The sequence below is a fragment of the Microcaecilia unicolor genome, chromosome 6 (genome assembly GCF_901765095.1).
Source record: "Microcaecilia unicolor chromosome 6, aMicUni1.1, whole genome shotgun sequence".
NCBI lineage: Eukaryota > Metazoa > Chordata > Amphibia > Gymnophiona > Siphonopidae > Microcaecilia > Microcaecilia unicolor.
This window is the reverse complement of record NC_044036.1, coordinates 283,511,071-283,529,037: the sequence shown is the minus strand read 5'-3', so window position 1 is coordinate 283,529,037 and position 17,967 is coordinate 283,511,071. Positions and strand designations below refer to the sequence as shown.

Sequence of the window (17,967 nt, the reverse complement as noted above, 5' to 3'; positions counted from 1 at the left end):
CTGTATTATATAACATACATACCCATGATATTCAGCCAGTGAAAATCAGCATTCTTTTAATGCTTACTATTGCTGGCAAAATTAGCCCCCAATATTCAGTGCCAGGCTATGTATGGGCACTGGAAATAAATGTTGGGGGACTAAATGTTGGTGGACTGGGTGCTAGACCTTATGTAGGCCCTGTCTGAATATTGGGCCAGGACCCACATATATATTTTTTTTAATTTAAGTCTATCTGAGGTCTTTACAGGGCCCCCTCAACATAGCCCACTTCACCTGCACATGGACAGCCTACCTGTATCCCTGATAGTCCAGCAGTGGTCATGGGAGGGAAGTAGCACAGCCCCTTTGCTCCTGCCTTTTGCATTGCCCTTTCAAAATGGTTGCTGTGACCTCTCACTGTATTTCATGTAGTATGGCAAGTTGCAACTAGTGGTCATGGCAGCCATTTTGGAAGGGAACCACAAGAGGCAGTAGTGAGGGGGCTGCACTCCTGCCTCCAACATCCACCACTGGACCACCAGTAATACAGGTAGGCCCAAGTGGGCCTACTGGATAGCTGGGAGGTTGAGACCAGAGACATTCCAGAGGGCAAGGGACATTGGGCCTTCTTGATGACTTCAAGCTAGGGAAAGAGGCTTTCTCATAGCGGTGGGAGGAGGCTCAGAGGACCAGATTTTAAAGAAAAAGTGGGTGCTGGTACTGAATATTTCTGGCACCCACATAACCCTGGGCTCCTTTCCAGTGTCAACCCCACTGCTGCTGTGACATGCCCATTTGTTTGGTTGAGCGGTCTGTGGGGATATTCAGTGGGAAGTGATTTAATTAGGCAGGAAAAGCTCCTGCCCACTTAAATCACTTTGAAAATCATATAGATAGAGGATTGTTTTAGAGATGTCACTCATAAACATTTAAACTAGTTTGAGAGTCCTTCCAGATGTTTATTCATAAAAGAATCAGGATACCATATTTACCCAATTCAAATGAAATGCATAAACCTCCAGATTCTGTAAAGGTTGCCCAAATTTGGGCACAGATTGAATAAGCTAATTAGGCACTAAAAGTCAATTATTTAAATTAATTGACACTTAATTGGCAGTAATTAGGAGTTACATGCCTATGCCCTATTCTATGACATATGTGCCTAAATTTCATAGCAGCAACTCAAAAGGGGGCATAGCCATGGGAGGGGCATGTCATCATTGTGCAGATACAACACAAACTAATTAGAGCTAATACCATCCATGATACACTTGTTTTGCATAGTGCAAATAATTCTATATTAATTAAAGCATTATTTTAAAGGGAACCCTTTTTCATAACAGAGGTAGTCCCAGAAATTAGGTGCAGTGTTACAGAATACTTTGATTTCTGTGCCTAGCTGCCATTAGTTGGGCATGAGCATTTACACCAGCTTTTGACAGGTGTAAGTGTTTGCACCCAAAGTGTAGAAAGTGTGCCAAGCTGCTATTCTGTAAAGGGTGATCTGTGCAGAGTGCCCTTCCCAGAATATTATCTTAGGGACCCTTTTACTAAGCTATGTAAGTGTCTGTGCACACCCAATGTGCGTCAAAATGAAGTTACCACCCAGCTACCACGTGGCTCTTGCGGTAAATTCATTTTTGGTGTGCATCCAATATGCACATCTGAAAAATAATTTTTATTTTCGGATGCACGTATCGGACACGCACCAAGTGGAATTTGATGCACATAGGTTGTTACCGCCCGGTTACTGCGTGAGACTTTACCACAAGGTCAATGGCTGGTGGTGAAGTCTCAGACTCAAAATGGATGCGCGCCAATTTTGATTTTGCCATACGTCCATTTTTGGCAAAAAAAGTTTTTAAAGGCCTTTTTTACAGGCATGCTGAAAAATCGATCAGCGCACACCCAAAACCCATGCCTACACTACCGCAAGTCCCTTAGTGCAAATCATAATGACACCTAACATTTACTGAATCTGGCCCATAATGTATTCAACTAGTACAGTGTATTTCAAGTCAACTCTGGAGTACTTCCTTCCAGTCAGGTTTTCAGCATATCCACAATGAATATGCCTGAATATGATTTGCCTATAGTGGAAACAATGTATGCAGATCAAGTTCATGCATATTCATTGTGGATATCCTGAAATCCTGACTGGCAAGGAGGTACTCCAGGACTGACTTGGGAAACACTGAACAAGAAAACTAAGTACAGTGTGGCTGCTTTCATACCATAAGCAAAGGGAGGAATCTTCAAAACACATCAGTGTATATACGCAAGGAGACAGCAGCTATCCACAAAGAATATTCAGATATTCAAAACAAGACTAATCTGCAAAATTCAGTCACCATGAAAACCAGCCCAGGCTTGAAAAACCATGCTTTGTGGTGTACCTTGTCCCCACAGTATTAGAAACTTGATTTGCGATGGATCTTTTTTATGATAAGATATAGTATGATAAAGTAAAATGATAAGTTAGTAAAAAGGCATTGATCTGCATTACAAATTATGCTTTAATTAATATAGAATTATTCCCACTTTGTAAAATGAGTGCATCAAGAGCATTGTTAGCTCTAATTAGTTTGTGCTGTATCCACACAGTGATATGATATATTACAATAGTGACATAGTATTGCAAACACTCACAACTCCCTTGTATGAGCTCTTCTCTGCGTTTCCAGATCTAAAATCTGTTTCCTTAAAAATCACAATGGTAACCTTCTGGATAAAAGAGGAGGAAACAACACATATCTTTTTGAATTAGCATATTTCTGTTTTCCCTACTCTTTTGTGAAATAAGACTCGTTTTTTTGTTTCTTTTGTTTTGGTGGCCTTTTGAACGCAGAGCGGAAGCTCAAATCCCAGGCTAGCCGGGAGGTAGAGACTCTGCTACTCTGATCTTGGTGCTTTTTTAGCTGGATTAAAGGTTCCCCTAATTAAATTTTTTATACCGCTTTACCTGGGGTAAAGATTCATGCTGTTATGAGTGTGGTCACATGCTCTTCCATATGAGTTAGAGGTTATTCCAGTTAAAGCTTGGACACCCTGTTTCTTAAAGCTGAGCAGTGGCGTTCCTGGGAGGGGGGCTGGCACCCGGGGCAGATCGCCGATGCGCCCCGCCCCCCGGGTGCAGCGCCCCCCCCCCCCCCCCCGATGCAGCACGCCCCCCCCCTGGCTAAAGGACACCTATGTGAAGGAACCCCCCCGCCGGGTGCACGCCGCTGGGGGGGGGTGCCACGCGCACCTGTACTCCGTTGTTCCATTCTTCTTCTCTGCCTCAGAACAGGAAGTAATCTGTTCCAGGGCAGAGAAGAAGCATGGAACAACAGAGGACAGGCGTGTGCGGCACCCCCCCAGTGGCGTGCACCCGGGGCAGACTGCACCCAAGGCCCCCTCTAGGAACGCCACTGAAGCTGAGTTCATGTTGGCATGGGATTAGACATGCTCCAAACTAAAATGAATTCTATTGCAGCTACCTAACTGCTTTTTGTTTTGTAAACAACCAAATTTATAAAATAATTAGAAACAAATAATAATTTTTCAGTTGTTACTGATATTGGGCAGTAGTTTCTTCTGCTGCCTGTGCTTTTCAGTGCTTATTAAACTATTTAAAGCCTTTGGCAACCAGAGAAATGTTTAGCGATGCCTGCGTGGGAATGAAGTACACCAAGTAGAGAGGATAAGAAGGAAGATAAAAGCCCATATTTATGACATGATCTGTGGCCTCTGGAATTCTTAACCTATCAGAACATGAAAGGCTAACTCTTCAAGAGCCTATGGCTTATTGTTTTACACCAGGAAAATAATTTCTTAACACCAATACCTTTTATACTTTTCTTTCAAGTTGATAGCATGTCTCTTGACCATAGAAAAAGAAGTAATCAATAGCAGCTGGATCAGTTGTTTGTTTTCTTTGTGTTGAAAGGCCACTGTTTATATAAGGGAATTTAAATTCTATTAATTCTTGCTAGCACAGTGGATCAGTGGAATACCTTAAACTAGAGAGCAGACTTAATATAGCATCTCCTCTGAGGACCATCCCCCAGACTCTATAACAAAAGTATAAATCAAATTAACATCTCCAAATAAACATCAGTCCTCCTGGCTCATTCCATAATTTCAGTCCCCAAACTTTAAAAGTTGACATTTGATACTAATCTAATCTGATGACTTTAAACAAAGATCACGTGCAGTCCAAAATAAAACTTTTTTGTGAGAAAAGTGCTCAGAAATAACACATGTGGAGGGGCATAATCGAATGGAGCCAGCCATCTATAGGAGCAGCCATCTGTAATGACGACCCCGTAAAGCAGCGTACCCAACGTTATTATCAAACCAAGATGGCCGGCCATCTTTTGTTTCGATAATACGGTTGGGGCCGGCCAAATCTCAACATTTGGGCCACCCTTAGAGATCGCCGGCGTTAGAGATGGCCGCCATTGGTTTTCGCCGATAATGGAAACTAATGGCGGCCATCTCAAACCTGGCCAAATTCAAGCCATTTGGTCATGGGAGGAGCCAGCATTTGTAGTGCACTGGTCCCCCTCACATGCCAGAACACCAACCGGACACCCTAGGGGGCACTGCAGTGGACTTCACAAATTGATCCCAGGTGCATAGCTCCCTTACCTTGGGTGCTGAGCCCCCCACCCCCCAAACCCCACTACCCACAACTGTACAACACTACCATAGCCCTTAAAGGGTACCAGGGGCACCTAGATGTGGGTACAGTGGGTTTTGGGTGGGTTTTGGAGGGCTCCCATTTACCACCACAAGTGTAACAGGTAGGGGGGATGGACCTGGGTCCGCCTACCTGAAGTGCATTGCAGTACCCACTAAAAACTGCTCCAGGGACCTGCATACTGCTGTGATGGAGCCGAGTATGACATTTGAGGCTGGCATAGAGGCTGGCAAAAAATGTGTTTTTTTGGGTGGGAGGGGGTTGGTGACCACTGGGAGAGTAAGGGGAGGTGATCCTCGATTCCCTCCAGTGGTCATCTGGTCAATTCGGGCACCTTTTCAAGGCTTGGTCGTGAACAAAAAGGGACCAAGTAAAGCTGGCGAAATGCTCATCAGGGCCGACCTTCTTTTTTCCATTATCGGCCGAGGCCAGCCATCTCTTAACCACGCCCCTGTCCCACCTTCGGTGCACTGCTGACACGCCCCCTTGAACTTTGGCCATCCCTGCGACGGAAAGCAGTTGAAGCCGGCCAAAATCGGCTTTTGATTATACTGATTTTGCCGGCCTTAAGAGAAGGCCGGCCATCTCCCGATTTGTGTCGGAAGATGGCCGCCCTTCCCCTTCGAAAATAAGCAGGATAGGCACCCTTATCTCAGTCATCTTCCAAATAGCATATTATAGTCTCACGAATCTTGAAATATAACACAGTCCAGCAGGATAGAGCATAAAAATACTTAGCTTGATATATAGTACTTAGCTTAATATATGGCAGATGATAATGAAAAAGGTGAGATCAAAAAGTGTCTCAGTGTAAAGCAGATGTTAACTTGAATATAATTGAAAATGCCACAACCAGGATCTAGGTTTTGCCAAAAACTTGGCTTCTTCAGTGGGGTCTAATAATCCAAACTGAAAAGCAAAAAATAAAAAATTATAAATAGCAAAAGCCAAAAATATATATCAAAAATTATATATCAAAAAATCAACAGAGCTACCAGGCTAGGAAACTGCACCCAACTCTAGCCAGATCAACTGACAAAAAACGCACAGCCTTGATTTGGTATAAACAATATAAATGACATCAGCAAATCCAACAGACCTATCAGCACAAACCTCACACCAAAACTCAAAATAGATTGGCCCAAATGAAGGCACATCTAAAAGATTTTTATTAGAGGACCCCAAGGCTCTAACCGGTGGATGCAATCAGAGGTGAAGCCAAATTATACCATACTTTAAAAACCAATAAAATAATTTTTAAAACAATTCTATGTTTTATGGGAAGCCAGCGAAGGCCTTTCAATATTGGAGTTATATACATATACTGAGAATAATTGAAATGAACATGAGCAGAGGTTTTTTGAGCAACCTGTAGTGCCTTTAATAGATCTCCATTCAAACCCAATAGAAGGCCAATGCAGTAGTCAAAGCATTACATATTATGCTCTGAATAATCATTCTAAATTTAGAAAGGGTAAGCAAATCTCACACTTATGTGAATAGGGCACTTGGCATGGATCACTGTTTATAGAATATGAGTTTTGCATGGATCTTTCTGACCCCTAAATTTGGACATCATTTACTGAATCTGGCCCTTTATGTTTTCTTAATTTAATACACTGCAAGCTCAGTCTGAAGTGAAAAGTTTGAAGTGTCTATTCCAGTAAACTGGAACACAACTGTGTGCTCACTGAACATATCAGTGTTAGGAGAACAGGAGAATATTGTGGCCCTGGTCAAACAACAGGGGAACATGATTGGAAACCTAATATTCAGGTAGATAATAGAAGATGCATATATAGAGACACTGAGCTGATAGTGTGCATACCCACAATGTTATATTGAAATGGTTTCTGCTTATTTCTTGAAAGACTGATCATTTTGGGGAGGATTTCATTATTATTTCAATAAGTGGGCCTCTTTTGATTCCCTGGGATTAGTCCTTCTTCAATGGAAATACACGAGTATTGCATATATGAAACAGATCTGCTGCATACTTGAATAATGTTCTGTGTGTCACAAGCATGTAGCACATGTATTCCCATGTGAATTAGATCACACATGAAATGTTTATTTGTTCTGGCCTAGAGCCTCGTATAAATTGCCCACATCATAAATCCCCTGGGCTCCAGTGCAGATGGAGTCATGGTAGAAAATTAGACAAAAAGCCATGCATTCAGTGAACTTGAACAAGAAAAGAGATCCAATGAGTCTACTTTGCTTTGCCTTGCTTTCTGCTTTTTGCTGCTTGGCGATCCAAAGGGGATGGTGTGATGGAATCATCAACAAAATAAAACCCTCAAGAATATTTGTAGCACTGTCAGCAGCATTGTGAAATAAAATTTGCACCAGTTCTAACCATGTGGATCTATACCTTTTCCCTAGTATCTAGTTGAATCATTATACCCACTTGACTCATTTTGCACCAACCACATACACAATTTGTTGATGAAGGTTTTGAAAATACGTGAACAGAACTCCAGACACTACTTTACTCCATCTTTCTCCAAAGACAATTTAAAATGTTAAAAGACCAATGGCTCATCTAGCTCAGTATCCTGCTTCCAACAGGGGCTAATCCAGACTACAAGTATCTGACAGAATCCCAAAGAGTCACAAGATTCCATGTACCAATCCTGGCTTTTCCCATATCTATCTTAATATCATATTATGGACTTTCCCTCCAGAAACTTGTCCACGCCTCTTTTAAACCCAATATGCTAACTGCTGTTACCATATCCTCTGGCAATGAGTTCCAGAGCTTAACTATTCATTGAGTGACACATATTTTCTGTCATTTGTTTTAAAAGCATTATGTAACTCAAGGGGTGTCCCCTAGTTTTTGTACTTTTTGGAAGAATAAACAATGTATTCATTTTTACCCATTCTACTCCACTCAGGATTTTGTAGACCTTTATCATATATCCCCTCAGTCAACTTTTTTTTTCCAAGCTGAAGGGCCCTAACCTCTCAAGCCTTTCATCATATGAGAGGAGTTCATTTCCTTAATCATTTTGGTTGTCCTTCTTTGAATGTTTTCTAATTCCGCCATATTTTATTTTGAGATATGGTGACCAGAATTGCACACAATACTCAAGGTGAGGTTGCACTATGGAGCAATACAGAGCAGTTATAATATTCTTTGTCTTATTTTCTATCCCTTTCCTTCAAATTCCTAGCAGTTTGTTTGCTTTTTTAGCCACCACATCACAGTGCAGAAGATTTCAACACATCTACAATGACATCTAGATCTTTTTCTTGGATGGTGACTCCTAATGTGGAACCTAGCATCAAATAGTTATGATTTGGATTATTCTCCCCAATGTCCTTCACTTTGCATTTGTCCACATTATATTTCATCTGCCATTTGGATGCCCAGTTTTCCTATTTCCTAGGGTCCTCCTGTAATTTCTCACAGCCTGCGTGCAATTTAACAACTTTCAAGAGTTTTGTGTCATCTGCAAATTTGATCACCTCACTCGTCATTCTGATTTCCAGATAAGTTATTAATATGTTAAATAGCACTGGACCCAGTACAGATACCAGGGGCACTCCACTATTTACCTTCCTCCATTGATAGCAATGGTCATTTAAACCTACCCACAGTTTTTTTTATATTTTAACCAGTTCTCAATCCACAACAGAGCATTGACTCCTATCCCATGGTGTTTTAATTTTCTCAGGAGTCTTTCATGAGGGGCTTTGTCGAATGCTTTCTGAAAATCTAGATAAACTACATCAACCAGCTCACCTTTATCTACATGTTTATTCATTCCTTCAAAGAAATGAAGCAAATTGGTGAGGCAAGATTTCCATTGGCTGAATCCAAGTTGACTCTGTCGCATTACACCATGGAGCTCTTTTACTAAGCTGCAGTATGCATTAACGTATGCTTACTGCAAGGTAAAAAGCACTACCTTGGGGCATGCTCAGGCTCCTGTGGTAGTTTTGGGATTGGCATATGCTTCCCACATACTAAAAAATAGAATTTATTTTTTAGCACTGGGGACAAGGGGCATGCACTGCGCTAATCAGCTAGCACAGCTAACCAATTAGGAGGAGATTCTATATATGGCGCCTAAAAAATCAGTGCTGGAATCAGTGCTGACTATGTATATTCTATAATCAAGGCACCGATTATAGAATACGCAGAGTTCATATTTCAGCGCCAAAATCTATGTGCATCCATTTACATCAATGATAACATGGCGTAAATCCCAGTGTGTAGATTTAGGCACACTGGACTATATTCTATAACTAGGCATGGAAATTTTGGAATGCCCACAAAGTGCCCATTTCCCTGCCTATAACCATGCCCCTTTTTGCCTGCATGCTTTAGAATTTCAGCACATTGTTATAGAATATGCTTAGCGAGTTGTGCACCTAAATTCTAATCAGTGCCAATTAGTGCTCATTATTGCTTTTTAAGTGTTGTTATCAGCACTCATTAGCTTGTTACATTATGCACATTTTTATAGAATCTGCACCGATTTCAGTGCCGATCTTTAGGCGCACTGTATAAAATCCAGGGGTTAGTGTGTGGTTAGCACGTGAGCCCTTACTGCCTAAAAAATAGGTGTTGGTAAGTGTTCACATGCTAATAGTCACGTGCTAATGGGGAAATCAGTATGTGGCCATTAATAGGAAAAATAGAGTTGTGGCCATTTTACCACCATGCTAAAAGTGGCCTCAGCACGCATGAAAGACCCATTTTTAGTGCAGCTTAGTAAATGGGCCCCATGTTTGTCTATGTGTTCAGTAATTTTATTCTTTATACTAGTTTCTAACATTTTGCCCAGCACTGACATCAGGCTTACTGGTCTGTAATTTCTCAGATCACCCCTGGAACCTTTCTTAAAAATTGGTGTTACATTGACCACACTCCACTCTTCAGGTACTACGAACAAAGAAAAAATGTGACTTTCCTTCAAGTCTATTGTGAAGAGGTCTCATACCTTCATTGAAGTAAACTGAATCCTGTACAGGCTTAGATTCATTTTTTTTTTTTTTGCCTTTGGACTAGCATAAGAATTATCAACAGATGAGTATTTGAGACCACACAACTTTCATGTGCTTCGTTGTCTTTGGATAACATTTTGTTTGTCCAATTAAAGGTGCCCTAAAGTCTAAAAAAAAAAAGTGTGTACTAAATAGAATACTGAGATCCTGATTCACCAAGGTCTTTTCCTCTAAGTACAGAAATATTTGTAAGGAATCCCTCATTCTGTAGTTTGGCAAGAATCACCAAAATTAGACATCACTGAAATTGTTGAAGGTTGGTGTGAGTAGTGCAATTACCCTAAATGTTTCATTCTGCTCCTTTGAGTTTCCAGCTCAATCAGAATTAACCCCTCTTTGGGTTTCTGATCCCTGAGGCTTTGTTCACCAAACCATAGATTTTTCTAGCACCATTTTTAACTCTTTCATGCCTGTCCTCCAGCCCAGCCATATCAATGGCTGTTCTCATCCAGGAGTCCCTTATAGAACATAATACATCTGTACCTTGAGGCTGACCACTGTTGTGTGGTAACTGGACTTCCAAGCTACCTGGGGAATGTGAATGCTATTTCTGCAATATCCCAAGCCCTAACTGGCTATTATTGTGAATATTGTTAGCAGAATAACCCTACGGGCAATGCATCATTCAAGTTCAGTATTATACATTCATTACTTGCTTCCCTGAATTTACAAAATCCACTGACTGCATTCTCTTTATTCTTTTACCGTAGCTATCATGAACTACACGAAAGGAAACACTATTTTTGTTTTTCTTTTTAGAAAATGTACCTCTAATATAGGTTGTATATTAGAATAATGATTCCCAAACCTGTCTTCATAGATGTGCCCAGCAAATTGAGAGTTCAGGATATTTACACTGAATATATATATATATATAGCCTGCTTCCACTGTAAAGCCTGGTTATAGATACATATCTCATGCATATTCTCTGTGTGTATCCCAAGGAGCTTGGGGTCCTTGAGAACAGTTTTGAGAACTAATGTAGTAGACATTAAAATCTTCAAAAGATCTGAATGAGAGGAATTGCTTTCTATTTTCATTCTCCCTGATCCTAGCTTTGTTGCATTATAGAGCTTCCCTGAACAAATATGTTGGAATTAAAACCCAAGTGTGATGCAGAATAACTAGCTTACTTTTATGGTATAACAGAGTTCATATGGCAGGTCAGAACATAACAGTTTTTTCTTCAGTAACATATGATTGGAAGGTTTTCCTTAACTATCTCATATATTTGCTAATCTTGACTTATATAAACACCTGCCCACATTCATAGGCATGTGATGGATGGGCTTTGTGTATGTATAGAATTCATGCATAGTTTAAGGCCTGAAAATGTTCCTTCAAGGGATGAATATTTGAAGTCCGCTGAGCAGTTAAAGATAAGAGTAATAGGTAAACCAAGATACTCAGCCACATTTACCTAGTTAATTTTGCAAATGAATATCTGGCTCAATCTGTTTGCTCAAAATTTGAGTGGATACATTTAGGAAAGCCACTTGTGTGGGCAAATTTAATCAGTCATCATTTAATATTGTGCTATCTACATTTTTAAAACTCAGTCAAATATGCCTTAAGCTGGCCCCTGCTTTGGGAGGTTCATGGTTTTACTTGCACATATCCAGCCAATTAGAGTGCACGATTTTTGACTGGTTGGATTTTCAGTTGGGTATAATCTTTAGATTTGACCACCAGATTTTACAGTTTCACTCCAACTGTCATCTAGCTTCATTGCTATTCACAGCCAATAGCCTTAGTCAGCAGTGCTAATTTTTCAGTTTGTTTTCTAGGGGCACCTCAATAAGGAAAATTGTAATTAAAGGGAATGAAGCAAACAGCTGTTAGTTGTTCTCAGTATAATTGCATCAAATTAACAAAGCATTTCAGCTTTAGATCTAGGTTTGTCATAGCAGTGGCATCTGTGAGACTTAATATGCTGTAAGTGCCTCTGGAAGTAAGAGTTGGCTGTTAGCCTCAGAAGGTTCTGACAATCACAGAGTGCTCTGAGAAAAACCTCCCAAATCCTGAACTGTGTTGCTCATCCTAACTGCCTTGTTTTGCAGCTTGTGGCAAATTGACAGGAATAAGTGACCCAGTTACCATTAAAACCTCAGGCTCTAGGTTTGGGTCCTGGATGACAGACCCAGTGGCACCAGAGGGTGATGACAGGGTAAGCTGATTACAATTTTGTATTTGAACACCGAGTATCATTTCTGTGTATTTATGGATGAGGTAATGTATCCTCTTCATCCAATGCTTTTAAGGTCTGGAGAAAAGCCTGGAGTCAGTCCCTGCTTATGGATTCTTTTATAAAGGTGCGCTAACAGATTTAGCGAGTGCTCATGATTAGCATACACTAAATGATAAGACGCCCATTGGAATATAATGGGCCTCTTATCACTTACTGCATGCTAATCATTATTGCGTGCTAAATCCATTAGGTCACCTTAGTAAAAGGACACCTTAATGTCACGTGAATTCTGACTTAGCTCCTTTGATTGTTATTCTGCCTACACACACTCCAAGAATAAACTCTTTTCTTTAGCAGAGGTAACACTGACCCTTAAGATTGTACCAAATGTTCTGTTATTATTATTAGTATCAGAGGAAACAATAATATTACAATATGCCAAGGGGCAAATGTAAGAAGCATTTTCATCACAGACACAAAAAACCTTCAGTGCATCAGTTCCTAAGTTTCAAGTAATTGTAATATGCACTGATGCATTGGAGACTCTATACTGACACTGAGCTCTACATTATTTAGATCAGTTTTAGAAGAAAGAGACTTTCTGAGATCCAGCATGGTGTAAATATATAACAAATCCTTTACATGTAGACAGTTTCATATGATAAGCAGAGTTAAAATAATATGAAATGTAGGGATATTAGCAAGAACAGTTCGCTTGTATAACTCCAGCTCCAATAGCTTTTCCTCCTATCATCTGGCAGTGTTGAAGAATGAATACAAAATTTTCAAAGATTCGGTAAACCAGTCAATATTTTTCTATCTTATTCTCAGTAAATATACATCATGTCTCTCAACTTTTTCTTCAAGATATTCATACCATTCATATATTCTTATTCGAAAGTGAGCTAAGTGATGTTCACCGCCCACCACCCTTGCAGGCTTAACGTGGCGATATATACAAACATCAAACTCTTCATCGGTACACCATTCCATCTATGAATTTTTATAAATTTTTATTCTTAAATTTTAATCAAATTACTTATCTTATTTGTTTCATCGGACTGAGGGGTATTACTGTCCGACATGCATGTTTCACTCAAACAAGCGAGCTGTCTCAAGGACCTACCCCCAGTAGTCTTATTAGCGCCAGCTCTACAGAACATTTCCTGGCGCTAATAAGACTACTGGGGGTAGGTCCTTGAGACAGCTCGCTTGTTTGAGTGAAACATGCATGTCGGACAGTAATACCCCTCAGTCCGATGAAACAAATAAGATAAGTAATTTGATTAAAATTTAAGAATAAAAATTTATAAAAATTCATAGATGGAATGGTGTACCGATGAAGAGTTTGATGTTTGTATATATCGCCATGTAAAGCCTGCAAGGGTGGTGGGCGGTGAACATCACTGAGCTCACTTTCGAATAAGAATATATGAATGGTATGAATATCTTGAAACATAGTAACATAGTAGATGACGGCAGAAAAAGACCTGCACGGTCCACCCAGCCTGCCCAACAAGATAAACTCACATGTGCCATTTTTTGTGTATACCTTACCTTGATTTGTACCTGTCTTTTTCAGGGCACAGACCGTATAAGTCTGCCCAGCACTATCCCCACCTCCCAACCACCTGCCCCGCCACCCACCACTGGCTCTGGCACAGACCGTATAAGTCTGCCCTTCACTATCCCCACCTCCCAACCACCAGCCCTGCCTCCCACTGCCGGCTAAGCTTCTGGGGATCCCTTCTTTATATTTACTGAGAACAAGGTAGAAAAATATTGACTGGTTTACCGAATCTTTGAAAATTTAGGATACTGAACCAGTTTAAAACTATATACTTAAGAATTTTTGCCAATTATTGAGTGTGAAGAATGAATACAGGCATATTTCATCCCTTCACGGTCTTTGTAAATTACTATTTTTTTCTTTATTTTCCTCTTTTCAAATCCATGGCATCCAATTTTGATTAGAGGAAGGCTGGCCAACTGTTAGCTAAAAACTCAATCTAATTTCCTGCTAAAGGGAGCATGCCTTTAGATGTCTGTAGTAGGCAAATGGAAATAATCTGATGAAAAGCCCTTCTTTTACCAGTATTTACATCACTGCCTTTTATAAGCCAAAATCCAACACCTCTGTTCTGTTGTGCCTGAAGCTCTCATGAACACAAAAGAGTACCCTGAGTTCAAAAGAGCATCATCACAACAGAAAAAACAGTGACAAAATGCAGCAATGCCCTATGTCATTTTAAGAGTTGTTGCATTTTAAGATCGTGCATTTTCCAGTACAGACCAGAAAAAAGTTACAGATTTCTCAGGCAATCCCTTGAGTTGTTCACGGCCATCTGTTACTTTCTCGTGTTGTGCAATAGAGGACTACAGAAGACTGCAGTAACTCTCCAGAGTAAAATAATGGCTCGCATGTGACCTTCAGCCTAACACACAAAACATTACTGTAGTAAATTTCACCTTCAGGCAACTGGGCTCTACGTTTTTGGTGCTTCTGAAACATATTACTCACAACAAAATATATTGTTGATGTCAGGTTATACTAAAAATCTCTTTTATCATCATTTTTTGTTTATTCAAATTTAATATACCGTCTTATATGTGAAGCATGCCAAAGGCAGGGAATAATATATAAAATAAAGTGAAAAGTGAGAAGAACTCCATAAAATCGAACAGTAAAGATTACAGTTTCACAAGCAATCTAACGATTGATGTTCAATCTTTATTTGGGCTCAGGAATTCTTGGCATATCAGTCATAACCTCTGACATCCAATAAACAAAGAGATATAATTCCAGGGGCCATTTGGGTACTTTCCAGCCCAATTGGTCAGTGAATGCAATCTGAAAAAAAGTACGTTTTAAGGGCTGACTGAAACTGTGTATAGGAGGGTTCAACACATATAGAAAGGGGTTAAAGTAGTCCAAAGTAAGGGTGCTAAGAAAAAGAAAGCACTGTATCTGGTGGATTTACGGCAAGCTCAAGAATGACCAGGGAGCACAAACCTGTAATCGTTTATAGAATGAAGAAAATGAGTCAGAACATAGGGAACTGTGAGAGTATGTAGAGCTCTATGGGCAAGTGTCAGTATTTTGAATTTAATTCTAAACTCAACAGGTAGACAAGGTAACCTGAGAAGTAATGGTGTGGGATGATTGCATCATTTAGATTGGCATAGAGCAACATTTTCCAAGTCCTAGAGTACCCCTTGCTATTTAGGTTTTCAGGATATCTACAATGAATATGCATGAACCTGATTTGCATATACTGCCTCCATTATATGCAAATCTCTTTCATGCATATTCATTGTAGATATCCTGAAAAACTGACTGACAAGGGCTATTCCAGAATCAGACTTGGGAAACACTGGCATAGAGCACGAGCTGCCATGTTTAGTAAGATTTGCTCTCATAAGTTCATATTTAGGCAGTCTTGCATTTGATCCTTATTTAGGGGCCCTTTTACTAAGCCACATAGGCCCCTACACGTGCCCGATGCACGTCAATTTTGAGTTAACACCCGTCTACCGCATGGCCCTTGCATTTTTTTCATTTTTGATGCGCTTCCACTACACACTCCAGAAAATAATTTTTTATTTTTTGGCGTGTGGCAAAAACCAGGCGGTAATCATCATTCTACACGCGTAGATGATTACCACATGGTTACTGTGTGAAACCTTACCACTAAGTCAATGACTGGCAGTAAGGTCTCAGACCCAAAATGGACACACGGCAATTTTCATTTTGCCGCACGTCCATTTTGGCAAAAAGTTTTAAAAGACATTTTTTTCAGGTGCGTTAAAAAATGATTCTGCACACGCCCAAAGCACACGTCTACACTACTGCAGGTCATTTTTCAGTGCACCTTAGTAAAAAGACTCCTTAGTATCTATCTGTATCCTATGGCAATTATACCATTCATGTGCTCCTTAATCAACTCCACATAGGTTTTGCAGAAAGGGTAGGAGGATGTGAGTGTACATAAGACAAGTGGGTGTGTATAATGCGCATGCTATTGGCATGCATGTGATAGGCAAAAGCTTGAAATGAAATATAATTATTTCAGATTCCTTAAAATGTGACTGGCCGCTCCAGTATTTATTTTATGATTTAAATGTTTTATTGGCATAGAGTAATACATGTCTATTTGATAGAAAAAGAACAATGAAGAATTTAAAAAAAAATCAAGCTTTTCACATTATTGGCTTGCTAATATGCAAATATTGTATTATAACCAATCTTCCCAATACCATCAAATCCAAATAAAAAATTCTCATCTTTAATAATTTGCTTTTTGTTTCTATCAAGTTCTCCCAACAATTATTTAGTTGGAAGTCTGTCATGTTAATTTATAAATGCAGTCCATACAGCCTCCACTACCTCTATATATTTACGATAAAATCAGCTTTTATTTTGTACATTTCTGTATATTCCTTCAGGATTATTTTGTGGTAAGGAAACATATCTATGTTCTCAGTCTCTCATTTTTTCTTGTCTATGTTTCTTAACTAAATTGTATTCCCCATGGAGAAGGGACTGTCTCTGATATGTATCTGAGAGCAGAAAAACTGTAGAAGCAGCCATGGAAAATATAAAAGCAAAAATGTTTTATTATGAAGAATCCATTTAAAATTACACCTGACATAGTTGTGTTTTGCCCTGCAAGGACAACATCAAGCGCAAAACCTAACCTTATGGTGTTTTTGATTTACTTCACCAAAAGGCATAACAGTGTTTGGAGGTGCTATTATGCCTTTTGGTGAAGTGAATCAAAAACACCATAAGGTTCGATTTTGCCCCTGATACAGCCCTTGCAGGGTGAAACACAGTTGTGTCAGGCATAATTTTAATTGAATTCTTCATAATAAATTTTTTGGGGTTTATATCCACCATGTCTGCTTCGATTGTTTCTCTCCATTTGGAGCTAGCAGACCGCCTGCATGTTTGTTTGTTTTTATATGTATTTGTACAGCACTGTATACAACTTGTAGTACTATAGAAAAGTAGTAACATTAGTTGTAATAAGGTAATTCATTGCTGCAACCTATATTTTTTTGCATTAAGTAGGCTTTAATAAAGGTGTGTTGATTAACTATGTTGCATGATGATGCAGTAGCCTGGCCCTCAAATAGAGAACAATGGGTGTAGTTATCAGTACAGATTATTTATTTATTTATTTATTTATTTATTTGTTTATTTATGTTGACATTTATACCCCACATTATCCCAAACATACTTGAGTTCAATGTGACTTACAATAAATAAAACAACAGACAAGGTTTACAATACCATGAACAGAATATCAAATAAAAGCAGAGTGACATAAAATAAGATACAAATAAAAACTAAATAATAAACCTTTGATGGACAGTTATAATCTAATACTCTCCATCAATGGGTAGAAACCTCTCAAAGAGGAAAGTATTTTGCAAAATACCAAGTAATCAGGCTGACCCTTGATTGCTGTTAGCAGTGAGTTCCACCACTTAGCACCTTGGTATCGAAAGTCGGCGGAGTGAACGGACTTATAGCGCACTCTCTTGCAATCTGGAAGATGAAGTCTAAGGTAGTCCCTAGAACCAGATGTTATATTGCATAGGAGAATAGTTGCTAAGGGCTGCATGTAATCCAGTATCATGCCATATAATATTTGAAAGACAAAAACACATAATTTAAAAATAATCCTGGCTTTAATGGGCAGCCAGTGCACTTTGCTTATTAATGTAGTGGCTGTATCAAAACACAATACCTTGAGGACAAGCCTAGCTGCTGTATTTGGGACCATTTGTAGCCATTTTAGGACACCTTCCTTATATCCAGCATAGATGGAATTGCAGTAATTGAACTGAGTTAAAACCAAGGATTGAACTGGAAGTCTAAAGATGTCAGGCGAGAAATATGATCTGATTCTCCTCAGCTTCCAAAGAGACCTGGATGATTTTTTTCACTACTGAGGAAACCTGAGGCTCGAACCTGAGGTGACTGTCAATTAATACACCCAGTACCTTAAGCATAGTGTCTAGGAGGTAGGATGTGTTGTCAATGGTAAAATTATTATATACAGTAGAGTCAAAGGGGTTGGTTAC

The 17,967-nt window shown here is 39.5% G+C and overlaps 1 protein-coding gene across 2 annotated transcripts in view; it reads left to right on the top strand.

Moving 5' to 3' along the window:
* Positions 1-17,967, top strand: part of OLFM1 (olfactomedin 1) — an 87,059-nt gene that overhangs the window by 65,310 nt on the left and 3,782 nt on the right. For both annotated transcript variants that reach the window (XM_030207657.1, XM_030207656.1), the window contains exon 5: positions 11,747-11,853. In XM_030207657.1, coding sequence (XP_030063517.1) covers positions 11,747-11,853 — 107 coding nt within the window. The remainder of the gene's footprint in view (positions 1-11,746; positions 11,854-17,967) is intronic.